This window comes from Castor canadensis, chromosome 4, assembly GCF_047511655.1.
Source record: "Castor canadensis chromosome 4, mCasCan1.hap1v2, whole genome shotgun sequence".
In the NCBI taxonomy this organism is placed as follows: Eukaryota; Metazoa; Chordata; class Mammalia; order Rodentia; family Castoridae; genus Castor; species Castor canadensis.
Window position 1 is genome coordinate 164,443,512 of NC_133389.1, and position 19,073 is coordinate 164,462,584.

The 19,073-nt window shown below is 36.5% G+C and overlaps 1 protein-coding gene across 2 annotated transcripts in view; it reads left to right on the plus strand.

Moving 5' to 3' along the window:
• Nucleotides 1-19,073, plus strand: part of Xrcc5 (X-ray repair cross complementing 5) — a 96,081-nt gene that overhangs the window by 62,006 nt on the left and 15,002 nt on the right. For both annotated transcript variants that reach the window (XM_074071673.1, XM_020158574.2), the window contains exon 17: nucleotides 18,911-19,020. In XM_074071673.1, the coding sequence (XP_073927774.1) occupies nucleotides 18,911-19,020 (110 nt within the window). The remainder of the gene's footprint in view (nucleotides 1-18,910; nucleotides 19,021-19,073) is intronic.

The window sequence follows — 19,073 nt, forward strand, 5'->3', positions numbered from 1 at the left end:
TTTGTTTCATTAATTGTTTGTATGGTATTTTGTTTCTATTTCGTTGATTTCAGCTCTTATTTTTATTATTTCTCTCCTTCTATTTGTTTTGGGATTTGCTTGTTCTTGTTTTTCTAGGAGTTTGAGATGTATCATTAGGTCATTGATTTGGGATCTTTCAGTCTTTTTAATACATGCACTCATGGCTATAAACTTTCCTCTCAGGACTGCCTTAGCTGTGTCCCATAGGTTCCGGTAGGTTGTGTTTTTATTTTCATTGACTTCCAGGAACTTTTTAATTTCCTCTTTAATTTCATCGATGATCCATTGTTTATTAAGTAATGAATTATTTAGTTTCTAGTTGTTTGCATGGTTTTTGTCTTTACTTTTGTTGTTGAGTTCTACTTTTAGTGCATTGTGATCAGATAGTATGCATGGTATAATTTCTGTTTTCTTATATTTGCTGAGACTTGCTTTGTGCCCTAGGAGATGATGTATTTTGGAGAAGGTTCCATGGGCTGCTGAGAAGAATGTATATTGTGTAGAAGTTGGATGAAATGTTCTGTAGACATCAACTAGGTCCATTTGATCTATTGTATATTTTAGATCTTGGATTTCTTTATTGATTTTTTGTTTGGATGACCTATCTATTGATGATAATGAGGTGTTAAACTCTCCCACAACCACAGCGTTGGCATTTATATATGCTTTTAGGTCTTTCAGGGTTTGTTTGATGAAATTGGGTGCGTTGACATTGGGTGCATACAGGTTGATAATTATTATTTCCTTTTGGTCTATTTCCCCTTTTATTAGTATGGAATGTCCTTCTTTATCTCGTTTGATCAATGTAGGTTTGAAGTCTACTTTGTCAGAGATAAGTATTGCTACTCCTGCCTGTTTTCAGGGGCCATTGGCTTGGTAAATCTTCTTCCAGCCTTTCATCCTAAGCCTATGCTTATCTGTAGGTGAGATGGGTCTCCTGTAAGCAACAAATTGTTGGATGTTCCTTTTTAATCCATTTCGTCAAGCGGTGCCTTTTGATGGGTGAATTAAGTCTGTTAACATTAAGTGTTAGTACCGGTAGGTATGTGGTGATTCCTGTCATTTCGTTGTCTTAGTTGTTTGAAAAATAAAATAAAATGAAAAATAAAAAATTTAAACAAAAAAACAAAAACCCTCCAAGTTCAAATGCAATGAAGTTTCAGTCTTAATAATTTGGTGTCCGTCTCAGTCTCCAATCCTGGAGATGGTGCCTCAGATGTTGTTCTGTAATTGTCTCATCAAAGGGGATGCATAAAGTAGAACAAAACTACACACACACACACACACACAAACCCCACCAAGTGTCCCAAGTTCAAATGCAATACAGTTTCAGTAAGTTTTTCAGCATGCAGGTGTAATTCAGTTGTTCTCTCATCAAAGGTAGGGAGAAAAAGAGAAAAAAAAAAAATAGTGGAGACAGTTCTGAGAGTGGTATCTGCGGCTGTGGCTTGCCTGCCCGCTGCTGTCAGCCTGCTGTTGCTGGAGGCATTATCTCTGGGGTGAGCTTAGCACTCACCAGGCCATGCAGGCTTTGTTTACTCAGAGTTCTCCTGTGCATGAGCCTCTGCTACAAGCTTTCCCCTTTCCAAGCACGCTGGGAAAGGTGACACTGCACCCGCTTTCTCAGGCCTGCGTGTTTATTTACAGTTCACGTGGGAAGTGGGTCTTCCCTCCTCTCCTGTGGAGTTTTCCTCCCACTGTCACTCTCACAAGCTTTCCCGCTTCTCATTGCTGGGCGGGTGCCCCCACTCCTGCCGGAGCCTCTCCTGCCGGCCTGGCTTGTTTATTTACATTCCAGGAAGGATTCCCTTCCCTCAGTCTTCGGCGCTCAGGGCGCCCCACCCTCTTTCCTGCGTGTCTTTATTGTTCTTATTGCTTATTAGTCAGTTTCTTTTTTTTCCCCGGTGGAGGTCAGTCTGTCCAGTGGGCTATGCTGCTCTGGCCCAGGGTTGTCTGTGGGAGTACCATGGTACCACAAAGCTCACCTTGTCCGCGTCTTCCCAAGCTGTGCGCAGGCGACTGGCAGCCCGGGGGCCCTCCTTGTTTCTCCATTTAACGTGAAGTGGAGATGCTCTGTGCCGGCTGGAGGTGTGAAGGCGTCAAAGTTTTGCCTCTTCTTGGTGATTTTGCCTGCAAAGTGTGTCTCCAGCGTCTCTCCAAGATTTCACGATAGGAGGCTTGCTTTTTGCTTCCTCCCTCTAGCCACCATCTTGGAATCTCCTGTCATTTTTCTTTTATGGAGATTGCTTTAGTGTTACATGTAAGAAATCTTTCCCTAACCAAATCACAGACATTTTTCTCCTATATTTTCTTCTGAAAGTTTTAGTTCTTTTATGTTGATTTGGTTTTTGAAAACAGGTAAAAGTTAAGGGTCTCGGTCATTGTTTACATTGGGATAACCAATTTTCCCACCACCATTTGTTGAAAATATTCCTTTTCCCATTGAGTTGTCATGGTATATTAGTCAAAATCAATTGACTAATAATAAACTTAAAGGTTTATTTCTATATTCTTTAATTATGTTAACATTGATTTACATATCTGTCTCATCAATATGCTGTTTTGAGTATAGTAACTTTTATGGTAAGTTTTATTTAAGTCTTCCAGCTTTATTTTTTTCTGAAGTTGTTTTGTTGTTTTAGCTCCTTTGCATTTTCATATAAGAGTTAGGATCAGTTTTCCAATTTACATTTTAAAATCCATTGGGATTTTGATAAGGTATTGCATTGAGTATGTAGAATAACTAAGGGCGAATTGCCATCTTAACATACTAAGTTTTCTAATACATGAGCATAGAATGTTTCTTAATTTATTTAAATATTATTTACTTTTTCTCCATATTTTATAGTTTCTACTATATAAATGATATATTTATTTTATTAAATTTATTGCCAAATATTTTGTTCTCTTGATGGTGTTGTGAATGGAATTTCTTTTTTAATTTTCATTTTGGATTGGTTATTGCTTGTATATAGATAGAAATATAATTGAATTTTTTGCTTGTTTATTGATCTTATATCCTACAACCTTATTAAAGTTGTTTATTAGTTCTTGTTTTTTGCATACTCCTTGGTATTTTCTGCATACATGATCATGTTGTCTACAAATAAAGACAGTTTTACTCTTCCTTTCTAAGTTGTATGCCTTCCTTTTTTTTTTTTTTTGAGTTTACTGGCTGTAACTTAGAACACAGTATTGAATAGAAATAATGAAAGTGAACGTTCTTGGTGTGGTCTTGATTTTAGGGGGACAACTTTATCTTTCACCATTAGTATGTTAGTTGTAACTCTTTACAACATTCACTTTGTCAGTTTGAGAAAGTTTCTTTCCATTCTCCGTTGGTTGAAAATTTTTATGATAAACAATCATTTTCTACATCTCTTGAAACATTCATGTTGTTTTTCTTCTATTAACATACTTCATAGCACTAATTGATTTTCATTTGTTAAATCAACCCTGCATTTCAGGTGTAAATTACAGTCAATCATGATATAAAATTCTTTTTATATGTTCTGTTTCAACTTGCTAGTATTTTGTTAGGATTTTTATGTATCTTCATGAACAATATTTGTATGTGGATTTCTTGTGACATCTTTGACTTTGAAATATTGGAATCATAGAATGTTAGGAAGTTTTCTTTCTCCTCAGGATTGGCATTATTTCTTTATATATTTGATAGAACTAACCAGTGAAGCCATCTGGGCCTTTTTCTTTGTAGGAAGCATTTTAATATTAATTCAATTTTTTTATGTACAGATTTAGTCAGATTTTCTATTTCTTCTTGAATCTGTTTTAGTAATTTCTATCTTTACAAGAATTTGTCCATTTTATCTAAGTTGTCTAAGTTGTTGGTATGACATTGTTCACATTTTTATAATATTTTTGAGTTCTTACTCTTCTATTTCTGATTTTGGTAATTTGTATCTTTTTCTCAGTCTAGGTAAAGCCTATGGATTTTGTCTTTTTAAGATCCTACCTTTGTTTTATTGATTTTCTCTATTATCATTATTTTTTACTTAATTAGTTTTGCTCTGATTTTTATTATTCCATTTCTTGCTTTGAATTTAATTTGCCCTTTTTTTGTTTCTTAATTTGGAAGCTTGACTTGAAACCTCTTTTCTTATACAGGCAGTTAGACTATACATTTCCCTCTAAGCAGTCCTTTAGCTACACACCATAAATTGTATTGTGTTATGTTTTCATTTTCATTCAGTTCAAATTTTTTTCAGTATCGTTCATGGTTATTTCTTTGAGCTTTAGGTATATTAAAAATGTATTTTTAAATTTCCAAATATTGAGGATTTCCCAAATTTCTGTTGTTGACTTTTAATTCTGTTGTGACTCAAAAACACATTTTGAATGGTGTTAATCTTTTTACTAAGAATTGTTTTATGGCCTAACATCCAGTCATTTCTGACAAATGTTCTCTATAGCTTACAAAGAATGTGCATTCTTCTGTTCTTAGGTCAAGGGTTCTGTAAATGTCAGGTCAGTTTGGTTGATAGTTTGTTCAAATTTATACCTTTGTTGATTTTCTGTCTAGTTGTTTCCCAGAATGTTTTGAGTATTGAAAGTTATTTACCTTGATCTCTTGTGGGCTATTGAGACCTTTATAATCTTTGCCTCACCTTGTTTATTAGCATGGGTAAAGATACCCAAGTGAATTTCTATAGAGTACTAAAAAAGAAAACATTGTTAGCTCAGGGAATAGAGGTATTTTAAATTAAAGTCTTTAGGTATGGGAGTTTAAGAAATATAAACTTAAAACATGTACTGCAAGGTTATGTTTGTTATTCAGGATCTTCTTTTTCATGGGAAGAATTTATGTTAGTAAAGTATAGGCTTACTCAGTATAGAAAAAATCATAGACTTTAGGAACTTGTTAGAGCACAAAGGTGATTCAGTATTAAAGGCAACTTTCATTTTAGTATATTGAGTACCAGTAGATATTTTAGTATATCAAATCTCAGGCCAGTGTTAGATTGAAAATTTAGAAGTTCATTATTCCCTCCCCTTCATTTGCTTCTTCCTTGAGCCATTTTCCTCAAGCATGTGTTTATTTTAATTCACTGTTTGTCTCATACACTGAGAAGACAATATATATGGAATAACTAAGGTTTGATTATACCATAATCTGCCCAATTTATTTTTTTAAATAAAATTTTAATTTATTTTTTTGAGCTGATACATAACATGAAATTTGAATATTAATGGAGTTATATATGATGTCTTGATAAATGTATATAGTATGTAATCTTTACATCTGGTCAGATATACCTGTCTTCTTAAATATTTGTCATTTCTTTATGGTAAAAACTTTCAAAATTCTTTCTTCACCTGTTTTGAAATATGCAATATATTATTGTTACTATATAGTTACTCTACTGTGCAAGAACATACCAAAAGTTCTTATTCCTATCTAACTATAACTGTAACTTAATCCCATTTTTAATTATTCTTAAGTGGACTGAAATGAAACCCTGAGGTTTATCCATTGGAATTTTAAATGTATGAGATTATAAGAAGGGTAGAATTCACAAACCAAAGATAAGATTTGTCTGTAATAAATCTGGTACAAATTAGTAGACTTTCCTGAGGGCAGTAGGTGAAATACAGTGTTTCCAAAGGTCTTTTTACCACTTGTCCTTAAGTATATGAGTAATAAACAAAAAGAGTGAGGCAGAAAGAATAAAACAAAAAAGAAATAAATGGATCAATGAAATAGAAGTATTCTCTGAGTGTCACCAGACCATGAAAAATGTCTTTCCATTTAGAACTCATAGAAATAGATGCAGTTGTTGTATGACAGTCTCTTACATGTTTCATGATGACTTAATTGTTCCTTAGGCTTTTCTTCATTAAAAAATAAATACATGCTCATTGGAAAAATGCAAATAATAATATAGTAGTAGATAAAGTTAGAAAATGGGTATCTTCTTCATTTTCCCCTACCTTCAAAACTCTCCCTATTCCCATGTTCTGTATCGATCTTATTTTCTCACTCTCTTCATAGGCGTACTCATGTTAATCCCTGTTAATGCTTTCTGTTGTGATCAAGATGATTAGTTCTTTTAGGGTATAGTAAGTGGGGCAGTAAGTCATAGCCACAAGTTGTACTTTTTGGGAGAACCATCCCCAAGCTCAGTGGGATCAAGCAGCTTTATATATGAGGAAAAAAAAGAGCTTACAACAAGATGAAATAAAGCTATTAGCTATCTGCATACATATAATTATGACAGTGTTGGACATGATGTCTCATCCCTGTATATCTGCATATAGTCTCTTACGTAGTCTGTTACTTTTATGAATTTTCCTCTTCCATAGAACTTCATTATAACCGTTTCATTTCTGTAAAATTAGGGGAGTGGTGGCTGGCGGAGTAGGTCAAGCGGTAAGAGCACCTGATTAGCTAGCACACATGGTCCTGAATTCAAACCCCAGTGCCACCAAAAAAAAATTAGGGGAGTAGTGATGAGAGTTCTAGACTGTCCACTCCCCTGAGTAAAGAGTGAGCCCCAAATACACAGCAAAAGGGTTTAAATCGAAAGAACAACAAAAGATGTCTTTGTAGCCTTTTAGGGGACCAAACCAGTGAGGCGTAGACCATCTCTTCATCCACTTAGCAAATATTTGTCAAATACTTTCTGTGAGCCCGCATTAGGGCAAGACACAGTAAGCAAATAAGAAAATATTAGATATGTCACATGGTGATAAGCACTTCTTATAGTTTTCTTGGGGTGTTACAGAATACCACATAGTGGCTTAAGACAACAGAAGTTTATTCTCTCACAGTTTAGGAGACTAGAAGTCCAAAATTAAGGTCTGGCAGGGTTGGTTCCTCCTCAGGACTCTGAGGGAGAATCTGTTCAGTGTTTCTCTCGTAGCTTTTGGTGACAGCTGGCAGTCCTTGGTGTTCCTTTGCTTGTAGATGCATTACTCCAGTCTCTGCTTGTCTTTCAACATGGAGTCCTCCCCATGTGTTTGTGTCCTTTTTACCTCTTTACAAAGAGGTCAGTCATACTGGATTAGGACCTACTCTGATGACCTCATCTTAACTTGATTACCTCTGCAAGGACCCTGCTTCCAAGTAAGGTCACATTCTGAGGTTCTAGAAAGAACATAAATTTGGGAGAGACTACTATTCAACCCATGAGAACACTATAGAGAAAGAGTGGGATGGTGGGGTAGAGAATGCTGGGGTGAGATAGACTTGTGCTTTTACGTAGATGATCAGGGAAGACTTCACTGTTGACATATTATTTGAACAGAGAATTGAGGAACTTGGAGGAGAGATCCAGTGAATATCTGTTGGGAGAGCTTTGCAGACAGAGAGAGCAGTTGAGTTCCTTTGAAGCAGGGTGTGCATAGCTCCCCATCAGGGAAGGCAGCATGGCTGGAGGAAAGAAGTAGGAGAAGAGATCAGAGACTTAGTTGGGGCACAAATCACAAACAGCCTCCTGGATCTTTCGCTTTTACTGAGTTCAATAGAAAACCATTGCTAAGTTCTAAGTAGATGATGAACTGATTGACATATTTTATGCCACATTAAGACAGGGCAAGGCTGAAGTAGGCAGATGAGTTAGAATGCTACTGCATTAATCCCAATGGGGCAGGGAGTGGGGAAGTAGTGAGATAAGGTCAGATTCTTGATATATTTTGAAAATACAATTGACATTTTCACTGATTATGGGAATATGTAGAGAGAAAGAGACCAAAGTTAACTCCCAAGGTTTTTTTTTTTTTTTTTAAGAGAACAACTAGAAGGAACTGCCACTGACAAAGAAGAAAGGCATATTAAATTAACCAACTTAATACAAGCTTAGACTTAAGTACTTCTGGGAGAAGTCTGCAAAGAGATAGTCTATGAAGTCATGAGAATCAGATAAGATCCTTCTGTAGGAGAGGGAGTAGGGGAATATAGGGCACAAATGATACAGGGATGTTTTAGTCACACAGACATATGGAGGGAAGGCAGAGTACATGGGTACAGATGTAGGTAAGTGACAGTTTGAGGAAGGATTCATGAAATAGGAGATTGGCATAACATAGGCCTTAAAGGACTGGGTAAGAAAAGGCCCAAAAATATATCCAAAGTGAGGCCACACAGCCTAAGAGATGACCTGTTATGGTACTTAGTGAGTCAATTAGACTTGCCTCAGAAATAAGGGATTCTGTTTTTCTGCTGTTGTTATTTTACTATTGATGAACATTTCTGACCACTTTAAATCCATTTTTAATTCTATTTTCTATTCATTTCTAATTCATTTCTCTCAGATATGTCTCTTTCTTCCTATTGTAACTACCACTATGTTAATTCAGGCTTTCAATATTTCACCATTGATTAGTTCCAGCATCTTATATTAATTATTATCAAAATTCTTGTCTTAAACCGAGCCCTTATATTTTTATCTTATTTATCTTCTTATAATATGGACTTGATTGTAGGTCAACACTTATTAATCACTCCCCCTGTCTTTGAAATCAGTCCCCTATTTAAGGCTTGCCACCATGCCACTCCTGAACTATTCTTATGCAGGTCTCCTCTCAGAACTCTGGGTTCAAACCAAACTGTGTTCCTGCTAATAATACCCTTGTGGCATTGACTTTCCTCCCTCTGTATGTTTCCTCACAATATTCTCTCTACAAAAATGTTTATTCTTCTCTCACACCAGGCCCTACTTGGAGAGATCCCTGTGATTTGAGAACCAATATATCTTTGGGTGCCAATGCCTGGTCATAGTTTTCTGGTAGTATGATTCATTATCATAGACACTCTTCTATCAGCACACATCTACCATCAAGTGAGACAAAATGACCTCCATGTGTCTTTATGTTTTCTGAGTATTTCTAGCTAGTAGTAAATTATTTTGTTTCCATTGTTGAGTTTAATAAAGCAGTGCTTGGGAGTAATACAAATTTGAATTATGTATGTATGTATGTATATTTTGGGGACTGGGGATTGAACTCGGGGCTTTACTCTTGCTAAGCAGGTGCTCTACCACTTGAGCCACGTCTCCAATCCATTTGTTCTCATTATTTTGGAGATGAGTTCACTCTATTTGGCAGGCTGGCTTTTCATCCTCCTGATGTCAGTCTCCCACATAACTAGGATTGCAGGCACGAGCCACTGGCACCCAACTAAGAATTTGAATTTTTGAATTGTAGCAGAATTACTTCTTCCTGGTTATCTGTGTCAGTTCCTAAGTCTTAGTCCCATGAAAGAAGTATTACAGAGAAATATGTAACATTTCTGTATTTTGAACTCTAAATACTATAAAACTTTCCCCACAAAACCATAAATGAATAGTGAAGAAGAAATTAATGGGAAAAAAAGAGAGAATTCTGACGGTTCCATAAGGAAAGATACAGTATAAATATAGGGTCTTGGTATTTTTAGAAGGATTCATGTAGAATATGGTTGCCCCAAAGTTTCTGGTACTTGATATTTTCTTTCAAAAAGACTCAAATTCTTGATGCATTGTAAAACGTGTGTCCTCCCTCCACCTCCAACATACACAAAAACACATTCAATCAGTGGCTAACTGTTTGTCCCCTTGGTGGGGCGCTTTATTCTTCACTCACTGTATCTCATTTACTGATACATGAATTTCCGTTCCATTCAATTACCAACTTTTAATTGGACCCTATTGTCAGAGTGCTCTCCTTTCCAGACTGTTTCCTTTTGGCTACACTGTTACTGTGGCTGCTTGGTTTCTTCTGGATTCTTTTTGCATTATTGGTTTGTTGATATCTATTGAAGTATGATGCTACACAGTTACTACAAAATTGCTAAAGTACCAAACACTGTCATCTTGCATCCTTTCTCCTGTTGCCCACTGGAATAAGATCAAGTTAAGATGGTAAGGTTTTTAATTCTTCCATATCACTTTTATTTTAGATAGCTTTGCCAAGTTTTAGAATTCTAGGACCTTGGAAAATTGTGGAAGCCCTTTTTCTCTGCCCTTCCTAACCCTCATTCCCTAGAAAATTCTTTCAGGAATATGGCATGTGTATTATATAAACATATGGCATATGCATTACATAAATGAGCCAAAGAAATTGCTTCCTTGTTTAATGAGAAGTCTTCCTTTAGTTTCCTTCTCATCATGTTATGATTTTGTACTTTATGTGTACTCCTTTTGGAATTGTAGAAAGTTAGTTACACTAGAGAGTAGATGTTCTTTGTTCTGTATTTAACTGCTATATAACCTGTAATTTTTTTTTTTTTTTTTTTTTTTTTTTTTTTTTGGTGTGACTGGGGTTTAAACTCAGGGCTTCACACTTGCAGAGCAGGTGCTCTACCACTGGAGCCTAACTTGTAATTATTAATTGATGATGACCTTTAGGCTTTGTGGGACTTGTTCAGTGGGTTTTTAATGGTTAAATTGCATGTTTTCAATTTTAAAAATTATAAGATCAAAGTATATCAGGGAATACATTTATTGACCACAGAACTTAAAATTTGCCACCTGACCTGGGAACAGATTTGGTCTTTTGCCCAAACTATTTAAGATAAGAAATATTATTCATCCAGAATAAAAAAAGACATGTCATTATGTTTTCTTTAGCTTATAGCCAGTGAGGTAATTGGATGTCATTTTTCTAGTTTCTCATTAGCTCATACTACCATTTTTATTCTATGGAGCAAGCTAAGGTCAAGAGATCTTCAATATCATTCTTCCTGTGGCTACAAAGTAGGATACTCAGCTCAAATAAAAACAAAAATAAAACAAACTAGATCTCATAGTCTGCGGGAGTGGATTCTGACAATAAAGACTTTGCATTTACTCTGCTCCTTGTGCCTGGGGTTTTAATTTAACACATCAGTGAAAAGGCAGCATTTTCAAAAGAGGGAAAACACCCAGCAGGACTTACTTTATTAGTGCAATTTGTAAGAAATTACTACATTTAATGAGAAAATCATTAAGCATGAAAAAATGGGCTGTGACAGAACTTGAAGAGCTTAAATGTTGAGGTTTCAATTGAGTTTTTAGTTATTGGAAAGAAAAAATAATAGAAAAAACCAGGGCTGCGTCGTACTGTTGAGGTGATCAGCACTTTGTATGCCTCAGTCCAGTTTCCTGTGCCACTGGCCATGCATAATATGATAGCTATGGTATTATCCTCCGTGCCACATCTCTTGACCTTTTTGGTTCTATAAGGAAGGCAGTCTACTTGCATTAGCTGAGCAACTGTGGGCAAAAAGTCTCAGCAGAACAATTTCTAAAAAGGAAGGACAAGAAATGCAAAGAGCAGGTTCTATCTGCTTCACAGTCCAGCTGCTTAAAAGAGAAGACAGTTTTTGAAGGTCATTGTCAGGTTCATAAAGTTTATGCTTTTTTTCATAGTTCTCAGTTTCTTTTGTTTCTATCCATTGATATTTTTTTTTCCTTTAGTAAGAATATTTCATTAAAGATTGCAAAAACTAAGCCAGGCACCAGTGACTCACACCTATAATCCTAGCTACTTAGGAGGCAGAGAGCAGGAGGATCGCAGTTCGAAGCCAGTCCAGGCAAATAGTTCGCAAGACCCTATCTCAAAAAAGCCCATCACAAAAATAGGGCTGGCAGAGTGACTTAAGGTGCAGGTCCTGAGTTAAGCCCCATTACCACAAAAAAAAAAAAAAGATTGCAAAAACTAAAAACAGGAATACCAGGGCAAGGAGCCTAAACAAGGCAAATTCTTCCTGCAGTCTTAGATTTGAAATCTTGGAAGAAAGAAGAAATGATATTTAAGAAGTAAATCAGCATATCTTTTGTCATTTAGTGGGAAATATTTATGATACCTTTTTTTTGTATTTAAATACTCCTAAGTACATAACTTCTGAGAGGGCATGAATTCCATGGGAAACGCTGAGTCATTTCTGGTACCTCTTATTACATGTTGTGTGACAAGTGTTTGCTTTTCACGATGTTAAACTAAGAGGAAAGGAAAATGTATTTGACTTTAAAGATGTTTCAATTAGAAGTGAAACTAATGGTGTGGGGATTTTTTTTTAACATAATTCTGTTTTTAGAAATACAACTTAAAAATTTTAAGTGGCTGAGAAAAACTGTTTAAGTTGAAAAACTGTGAACCTTTTCAGTAATTTAATTGGATTTCATTGTATCCAACCTCATAGGAAGGAAAGAAAACCTGTAAATTTTATCTTCCCTTATTATTTAAGTTAGATAATGCCTTGTTAATTCTGTCTCCTGGAAATGTTCAGTTCATAAAATGGGGGGGAGGGGTTTGTAAGTTCATACTAACACACTGTGCCAGGTAGCTCTTAGATCAACTCCTCACCCTTCCCCTGCATGTACTGGATCTAGAGGAGGGGAAAGGTGAGATGGAGCTGGTCCCTCCAGGTTACCTTTCCCAGGCTCCCATGTGTAAAAGCTTCCTTCTCAGTTCTCAGCGAGAGACCCTAGTGGGATGGTTGGTGGGAGGAGGGAGAAGCCAAGGTATCTCCTTCTCTCTTTCTGTGGTGGTCAGCATCTCAGGTCTTTCATGGGTTTGCGTTGCCATAGGACAGGTACCTGGGCTCTAGTTATACCCTCTCTTTTCTTTTTGCCACATGGTACAGGGTGTAAAAGTGTTCTTGATATTGCAGATCTCTGGCTTGCAGCATCATTCGCAGTTGGCTTTCCAGCTCTTCATTGCTGGGGTAATGATTGCTTGCGTTAAATATTTACAGTGATTTCTTCTGGTTGTACCCTGGCTGATAAACACAAGGCCTCTACCCACAATGGCCAATTTATGTCCTAAAGAGACATAAAAGAAGCCTGTGGACTTGTGATTTGCTTCTGTTTTAGTTATCATTATTAAAACTACAGACTCCTTGTCTTAAGAGGCAAATGTCCCTTTTAAGTTTCTGGCTTAAACCTGTGAGTTTGGTGGTAGAACTGGACTCCTTGCCTAAACTTTTATTTGCTGATAAATATTTCTCCTTTATTTATTATCTCTTAATGATAATGAATGGCCTGATCTAATGCTCACTTGATTTAAATGCTCGATTTTTCTGTTGCTGCCTTTTAGTTTTGTATTATAACGATACCATTGTCATTGAGTATATAAATCTGTTTGTAACATTTTAAAATGAGTTAGCTGTTGACATCTGCAAAATGGACATCTTTTTAATAAGTAAAATTCACATGAGGCTTGAGAGAGTGAGAAGAATTAAATTGAGAAGCATCCTGAATGATGCCTTGGTTCAACAAAATCATTTTAGATTCCTTTAATAGTCTTTTATGCATAGGGTGTGACAGATAAGCGAACCTACTGCTTTTTTGTCTTTGTCAGTTAAAGGGAAAAAAATCTCTAATAGATGACTTTGTTTACTTTTTCAGAAACATCTTGGCAGAGAACAGAGGTAGTGAGTAAAGTCAGAAGTAGAGAAGCTTACATTGCTGGGTGTTTTGGCCCATGTTACCATGCACCAAGAAGGAAGGTGGTCCATTTTTTAGGACTTTAGATGGGGTTGAATGTTTCCTGTAGTGAGGGAGGACATGTATTTCAGATTAAACAAGAAAACTGACATTTTCCTTTTAGGTAACACTTATGAATCTAAATACCTTTTGTTTATTTGTTTTGGTTTTGGTGGTACTGGGGTTTGAACTCAGCCTCACACTTGCTAGGCAGGTGTTCTACCACTTGAGCCACTCCACCAGCCTCCAAATACCTTTTAAATGTGACACTAAAGTATGACTGCATTGAGACTAGTTTTATGTATCAACATCTGCACTCAGATAAGATGCTGGATTAATATATAAAGCCATGTAGAAAAATCTCAAATATGGACTAGACATTTTTGAGGTCCTCTTTGAGATAAATGACAGCCCTCTGCCTGACTTAGTATCCTAGGATGGATGGCCCTTCCAGTGGCCATTTTTTACATTAGCTTTTAATGAGTATTATTGAGTCATTGGCTAGTTCTGAAGAACATTTTGGTGAATTTTAATTAGGGCTGTGATGTACTGAGTATGAAGACTGACAGGCCATTCCTTAGTCCTATAGTTGTGGTTAAAAGCAGAGAAAAGCACCCTGATAATCGGCATTTCCTTTATGTGGGCAGAGGATGGCAGGGAAGTCAAAAGCATAATCTCACCAAGGTAGAATGTTATTTTTGTCAGCCATTTCTGCATTTCATTTTCATCAAAAATGGCAGGGAAATGGGAAGTGCCATAAAACTTTGGACAGGAAGTCCCTTGCCCACATGTCTTTTTAATACGTAGTATAGAAAGCATTATGCATCACAGCTATTCCCTGGTGTTAAATGGCTTATTACAGTCAGTGTACCACAAAATAGTCTAGGTAAGTGACAGAATTCAGAATTATTGGCCATGTACACTGGCTATATAACTGACTGTTCCCAGAAGGGCAAAATCTGGCTCTTCGTATTCATTGAATTTATTGGACGTTTGATTGTGTTTACTTGCCTGTGTTTCTGAGCTTTCTGGAGGAAGGGACAGAACAGTCTGACATGTAAATATGAAAAAAAAAGAATCCAGATAGGTCCACAGACACATGAGGACTTCATTCTTAAATAGAAACTAGGTATTGTGGCTCCTACTTCTTTATATCCCTTCTTTACCCCATATTATTGCAAATGGATTGTTGGTTTTGGCAATTGCTTATTTCCATCTTTTAAAATAATTTTCCCTATAAAATGTTGTGTATGTGTCTTTTATGACATAGTTAAGGATTAAACGGGTTAGGAAGCAGTGGGGTTTTTTTTGTTTGTTTTGTTTTGTTTTGGGCAGTTCTGGAGTTTGAACTCAGGGCCTTGTACTTGCGAGGCCATGCCTCCAACCCAGCTATGGTTTTTTTGCAAAGCAATTCAGCACCTCTTTAGTTGCTTCTTGGGCTCCTGGGCCAAAGGACTCCTTAGTCTCAGTCCGTAATCCCTTGTCATTTTTATACATTTCTCCTTACGGTATTTTATAAAAATTTGGACATACCAGACAACTTGCCTCTTTAAACAAGCTCTTTTCTTAGTATCTATGATCCGAGTCCTCCTGATTTTCTCTGCCTTTCTGACTATTACTTCTTAGCTTCTTACAGCAACTCCTGTTCCTCTGTCCAACCTTTAAAATGTTGCATTTCCTAAAAGGCTTGGTCTGGAGTCCCTTTTTGCTTCTATACCTTCTAAGGAGTCAGACTGTATCTCAGGACTCTTTCACATATTATTCTCTTTTCTTGGACTTCTTCCCTTCAATCTCTTTCTAATTGTTAGTCCTTCTTTTTCTTTCACTTGTACAAGCACTCTTCAACCATGCTCTCTGCTTTCCCACCTCTGTTCTTCATATAGGCTTATTCTGTTTCCTGCTAAATGATAGCCAAATCTATTCTTCATTGCCCGGTTAAAAAGCCATGTTCATTCATGAAGCTTTCTTGAATTACTGAAGATTTAAAAAAATTCAGACCAATATGCAAAAAAAAAAAAATTTAAGATTACTTAATGTGATTTCATAATACTCATAGCCCCCTTTCTATTTACCTGTTAGTTTTGTGTATATGTATTATATTTTCTAGTAGACTATTAAACCCCTCAAAGGCAAGGGTCTTACTTTTAATTGAATTTCCTACAGAATATAGCATAATATCTTATACATAGTAGTTACAGAAAATATATCTTCTAGGATAAATTCATGAAAATAATCACTAAGTCAAGCAAAGAAAAACATTTACATTATAGCTTCCTAAGGTTCTTCATTCTCATTTCAAAAGAAATGGAGGACATGGAATCTCTGGGATTTCTGTCATTGGCCTGTAAAGGCTTTTGTGCCAGATATGTAATGCTGAGTGAACTTTATATCAAACTAACTTTATATCAAACTATCTGAAAAAGTAGGCTGCTGTAAGCGATATGAAAAATATCAAACATTTCCTATACTTTGCCTTTCTAAGCTGAAAAAGTGAAGATCCCTTCTATTTGCTTTGAGCTTCTTGTTGATGGGTTTTCTGCTCTGCCTGCTAATCAGGATTATATTATTTACCTTGTTTAAAAAGATCATCTGAACATGCTTTTTCTCCTTTGAATTGTACTTGAATATTAATTAACTGCTGGAGGATACATTGGTAAAGATTTCTGAAAATTGCAGGAAGTGTTTCTTTAATCCCTCAAGTTTGTTAAATGCTTTATTATAATAAATAAAATAGAACATAATCTCCTAGTTGGTAGAAGAGATGAAATGGTTGCTGAAGATACTTTTCCCTTGCTGCAAAATTGCTATATTAAAAAGGCTTTGTCCAAAAAGCACATGAAAAAATGCTCACCATCTCTAGCAATAAAGGAAATGCAAATTAAAACCACTCTAAGATTCCACCTCACCCCTGTTAAAATAGCCATCATTAGCAACACCATGAACAACAGGTGTTGACGAGGATTCAGGGAAAGAGGAACCCTCTTACACTGTTGGTGGGAATGTAAACTAGTACAACCACTCTGGAAAAAAATTTGGAGGCTACTTAAAAAGCTAAACATTGATCTACCATTTGATCCAGCAATACCACTCTTGGGGATATACCCAAAAGACTGTGGTGACACAGGTTACTCCAGAAGCACCTGTACACCCATGTTTATTGTGGCACTATTCACAATAGCCAAGTTATGGAAACAGCCAAGATGCCCCACCACTGACGAATGGATTAAGAAAATGTGGTATCTATACACAATGGAATTTTATGCAGCCATGAAGAAGAACAAAATGTTATCATTTGCTGGTAAATGGATGGAATTGGAGAACATCATTCTGAGTGAGATTAGCCTGGCCCAAAAGACCAAAAATTGTATGTTCTCCCTCATATGTGGACATTAGATCAAGGGCAAACACAACAAGGGGATTGGACTTTGAGCACATGATAAAAGCGAGAGCACATAAGGGAGGGGTGAGGATAGGTAAGACACCTAAAAAATTAGCTAGCATTTGTTGCCCTTAACGCAGAGAAACTCAAGCAGATACCTTAAAAGCAACTGAGGCCAATAGGAAAAGGGGACCAGGAACTAGAAAAAAGGTTAGATCAAAAAGAATTAACCTAGAAGGTAACACACACACACAGGAAATTAATGTGAGTCAACTCCCTGTATAGCTATCCTTATCTCAACCAGCAAAAACCCTTGTTCCTTCCTATTATTGCTTATACTCTCTCTTCAACAAAATTAGAAATAAGGGCAAAATAGTTTCTGCTGGGTATTGAGGGGGTGGGGGGGGAGAGGGAGGGGGCGGAGTGGGTGGTAAGGGAGGGGGTGGGGGCAGGGGGGGAGAAATGACCCAAGCCTTGTACGCACATATGAATAATAAAACAATAACAACAAAAAAAAAGGCTTTGTCCAATTTTTTAATCCTTTCCACATGCTATAAGGTACTCAGGAAATAAGTAGATGGCACTGATTTTGTGTCTTTCATACAGCATTGAACAATGTTGAGGTCACTGATTCAGTGTAAGTGGCCTTGAGCCTTTATAGGTGAGTGTTGAAAGTAGTTTGCTGTAGTATTGTGCTCACATACATTTTTAGCCATTAGGATGCTCAAATGAAGTCATGATTTTGGAAAACATGGTAGTCTTAGAATATCTTGGCCATTCAGCATAAATTGTCAAACAACCAGCAAGTGAGTGGTTTCAGGGGTAAAGGGTAGTGGTGAATGTTCACATCTTCTTGGTTCTTCAGCACAGATTCTAAAGGTTACTTTAATCTGCTGAGCAAATTAAGCTTGTTGATTGCTTTCACATTTCTATTTTCCCCTGCTTATTTCATACTGGAGATTTTTTGTTTCTTTCTTTGTGAGGCAGCCTCAAGTTGCAACCTAAATTGCAAATGGTAACATTACTAATCTATTTTCTCTTTTATGATGTTTATGACACTGCTTGCTGACAGTTACTGTTTATTAAGTATTCATAGCTGTTAGAGTGTTAAGCAATATGTAAAATAATCAGGTCTAGCTAACGGCAAAAAATATATAGTAATGATTTCTCATTCTGATGGATGTTAAGACTGGGAATCTTCTTTTCTAATTTAATCTGAGGTTGGTAAATGTGGGGTGTCCCTGGCTTATTACTGCCTGGGACTGTTTGAAAATTATACTAAGTGAAATTAGGGGAGGGACTACAGAATTTATTTTCCACGAATAAGGTAGTTTTTAATCTTCCAAATGGCCCCTAAATTCTGGGGGGTAAATAAACAAAATTTTTTAAAAAAACAAACAAACCCCACCACAACTAGTGTTTGATATCCCCCAGAGAATATTTAGCTGTAGTTCTAGACATTTTAGAAATTAAATTTTATTTCTTGACAATAACAACATTACCCAGATGTCTTAAATACAGACTTTTGAAATCAGAATTTTCATTCTCATCTTCCCTAAAAGAAGTCTGGCCAAGTGCTGTTGGCTCACACCTATAATCTTAGGCTTACACTTATAATCTCTTTACTTGGGAGACTGAGATTGAGAGGATTGTGGTTCAAGGCCAGCCTGGCAAAAAGTTAGCAAGACCCCCATCGCTCAGCCAATAATTGGACACAATGGCTTGCAGCTGTCATCCCAAGCTATTGAGGTTAAGATCAGCAGGATTGTTGTTCCAAGTTTCAGGCAACAAAGTTTGTGAGACCCCCTAGCTCAACAAAAAATAGCTGGTGTGGTACCATGTGCCTGTCATCCCAGTGTGGCTGTGGAAAGCATAAAATAGGATCACAGGATCACAATTCACTAAAACAAGACTCTATCTTCAAAATAACCAGAACAAAAAAGACTGGTGGTGTGAGTCAAGGGGTAGAGCACTGATCTCACAAGCACAAAGTCCTGAGTTCAAACCCCAGTACTGCAGAAAAAATTTTAAAATGCACGTTGTGCACATTGATCATGAGGCCGTTGCACATCTTAAAAAATAAATTTATTGTCTTATGTTCTAGTAAGTCACCAGCTAATAAATCACATTGAACAGTTTTTGGATACTAATGAAACACCATATTTTATGAAGAGCATGGACTGCATCAAAGCCTTCCGGGAAGAAGCCATTCAGGTAACTGTTGTTGCCTGTCTTCTCTTCCCCCACAGTTGGCAGCTGTCAAAGGA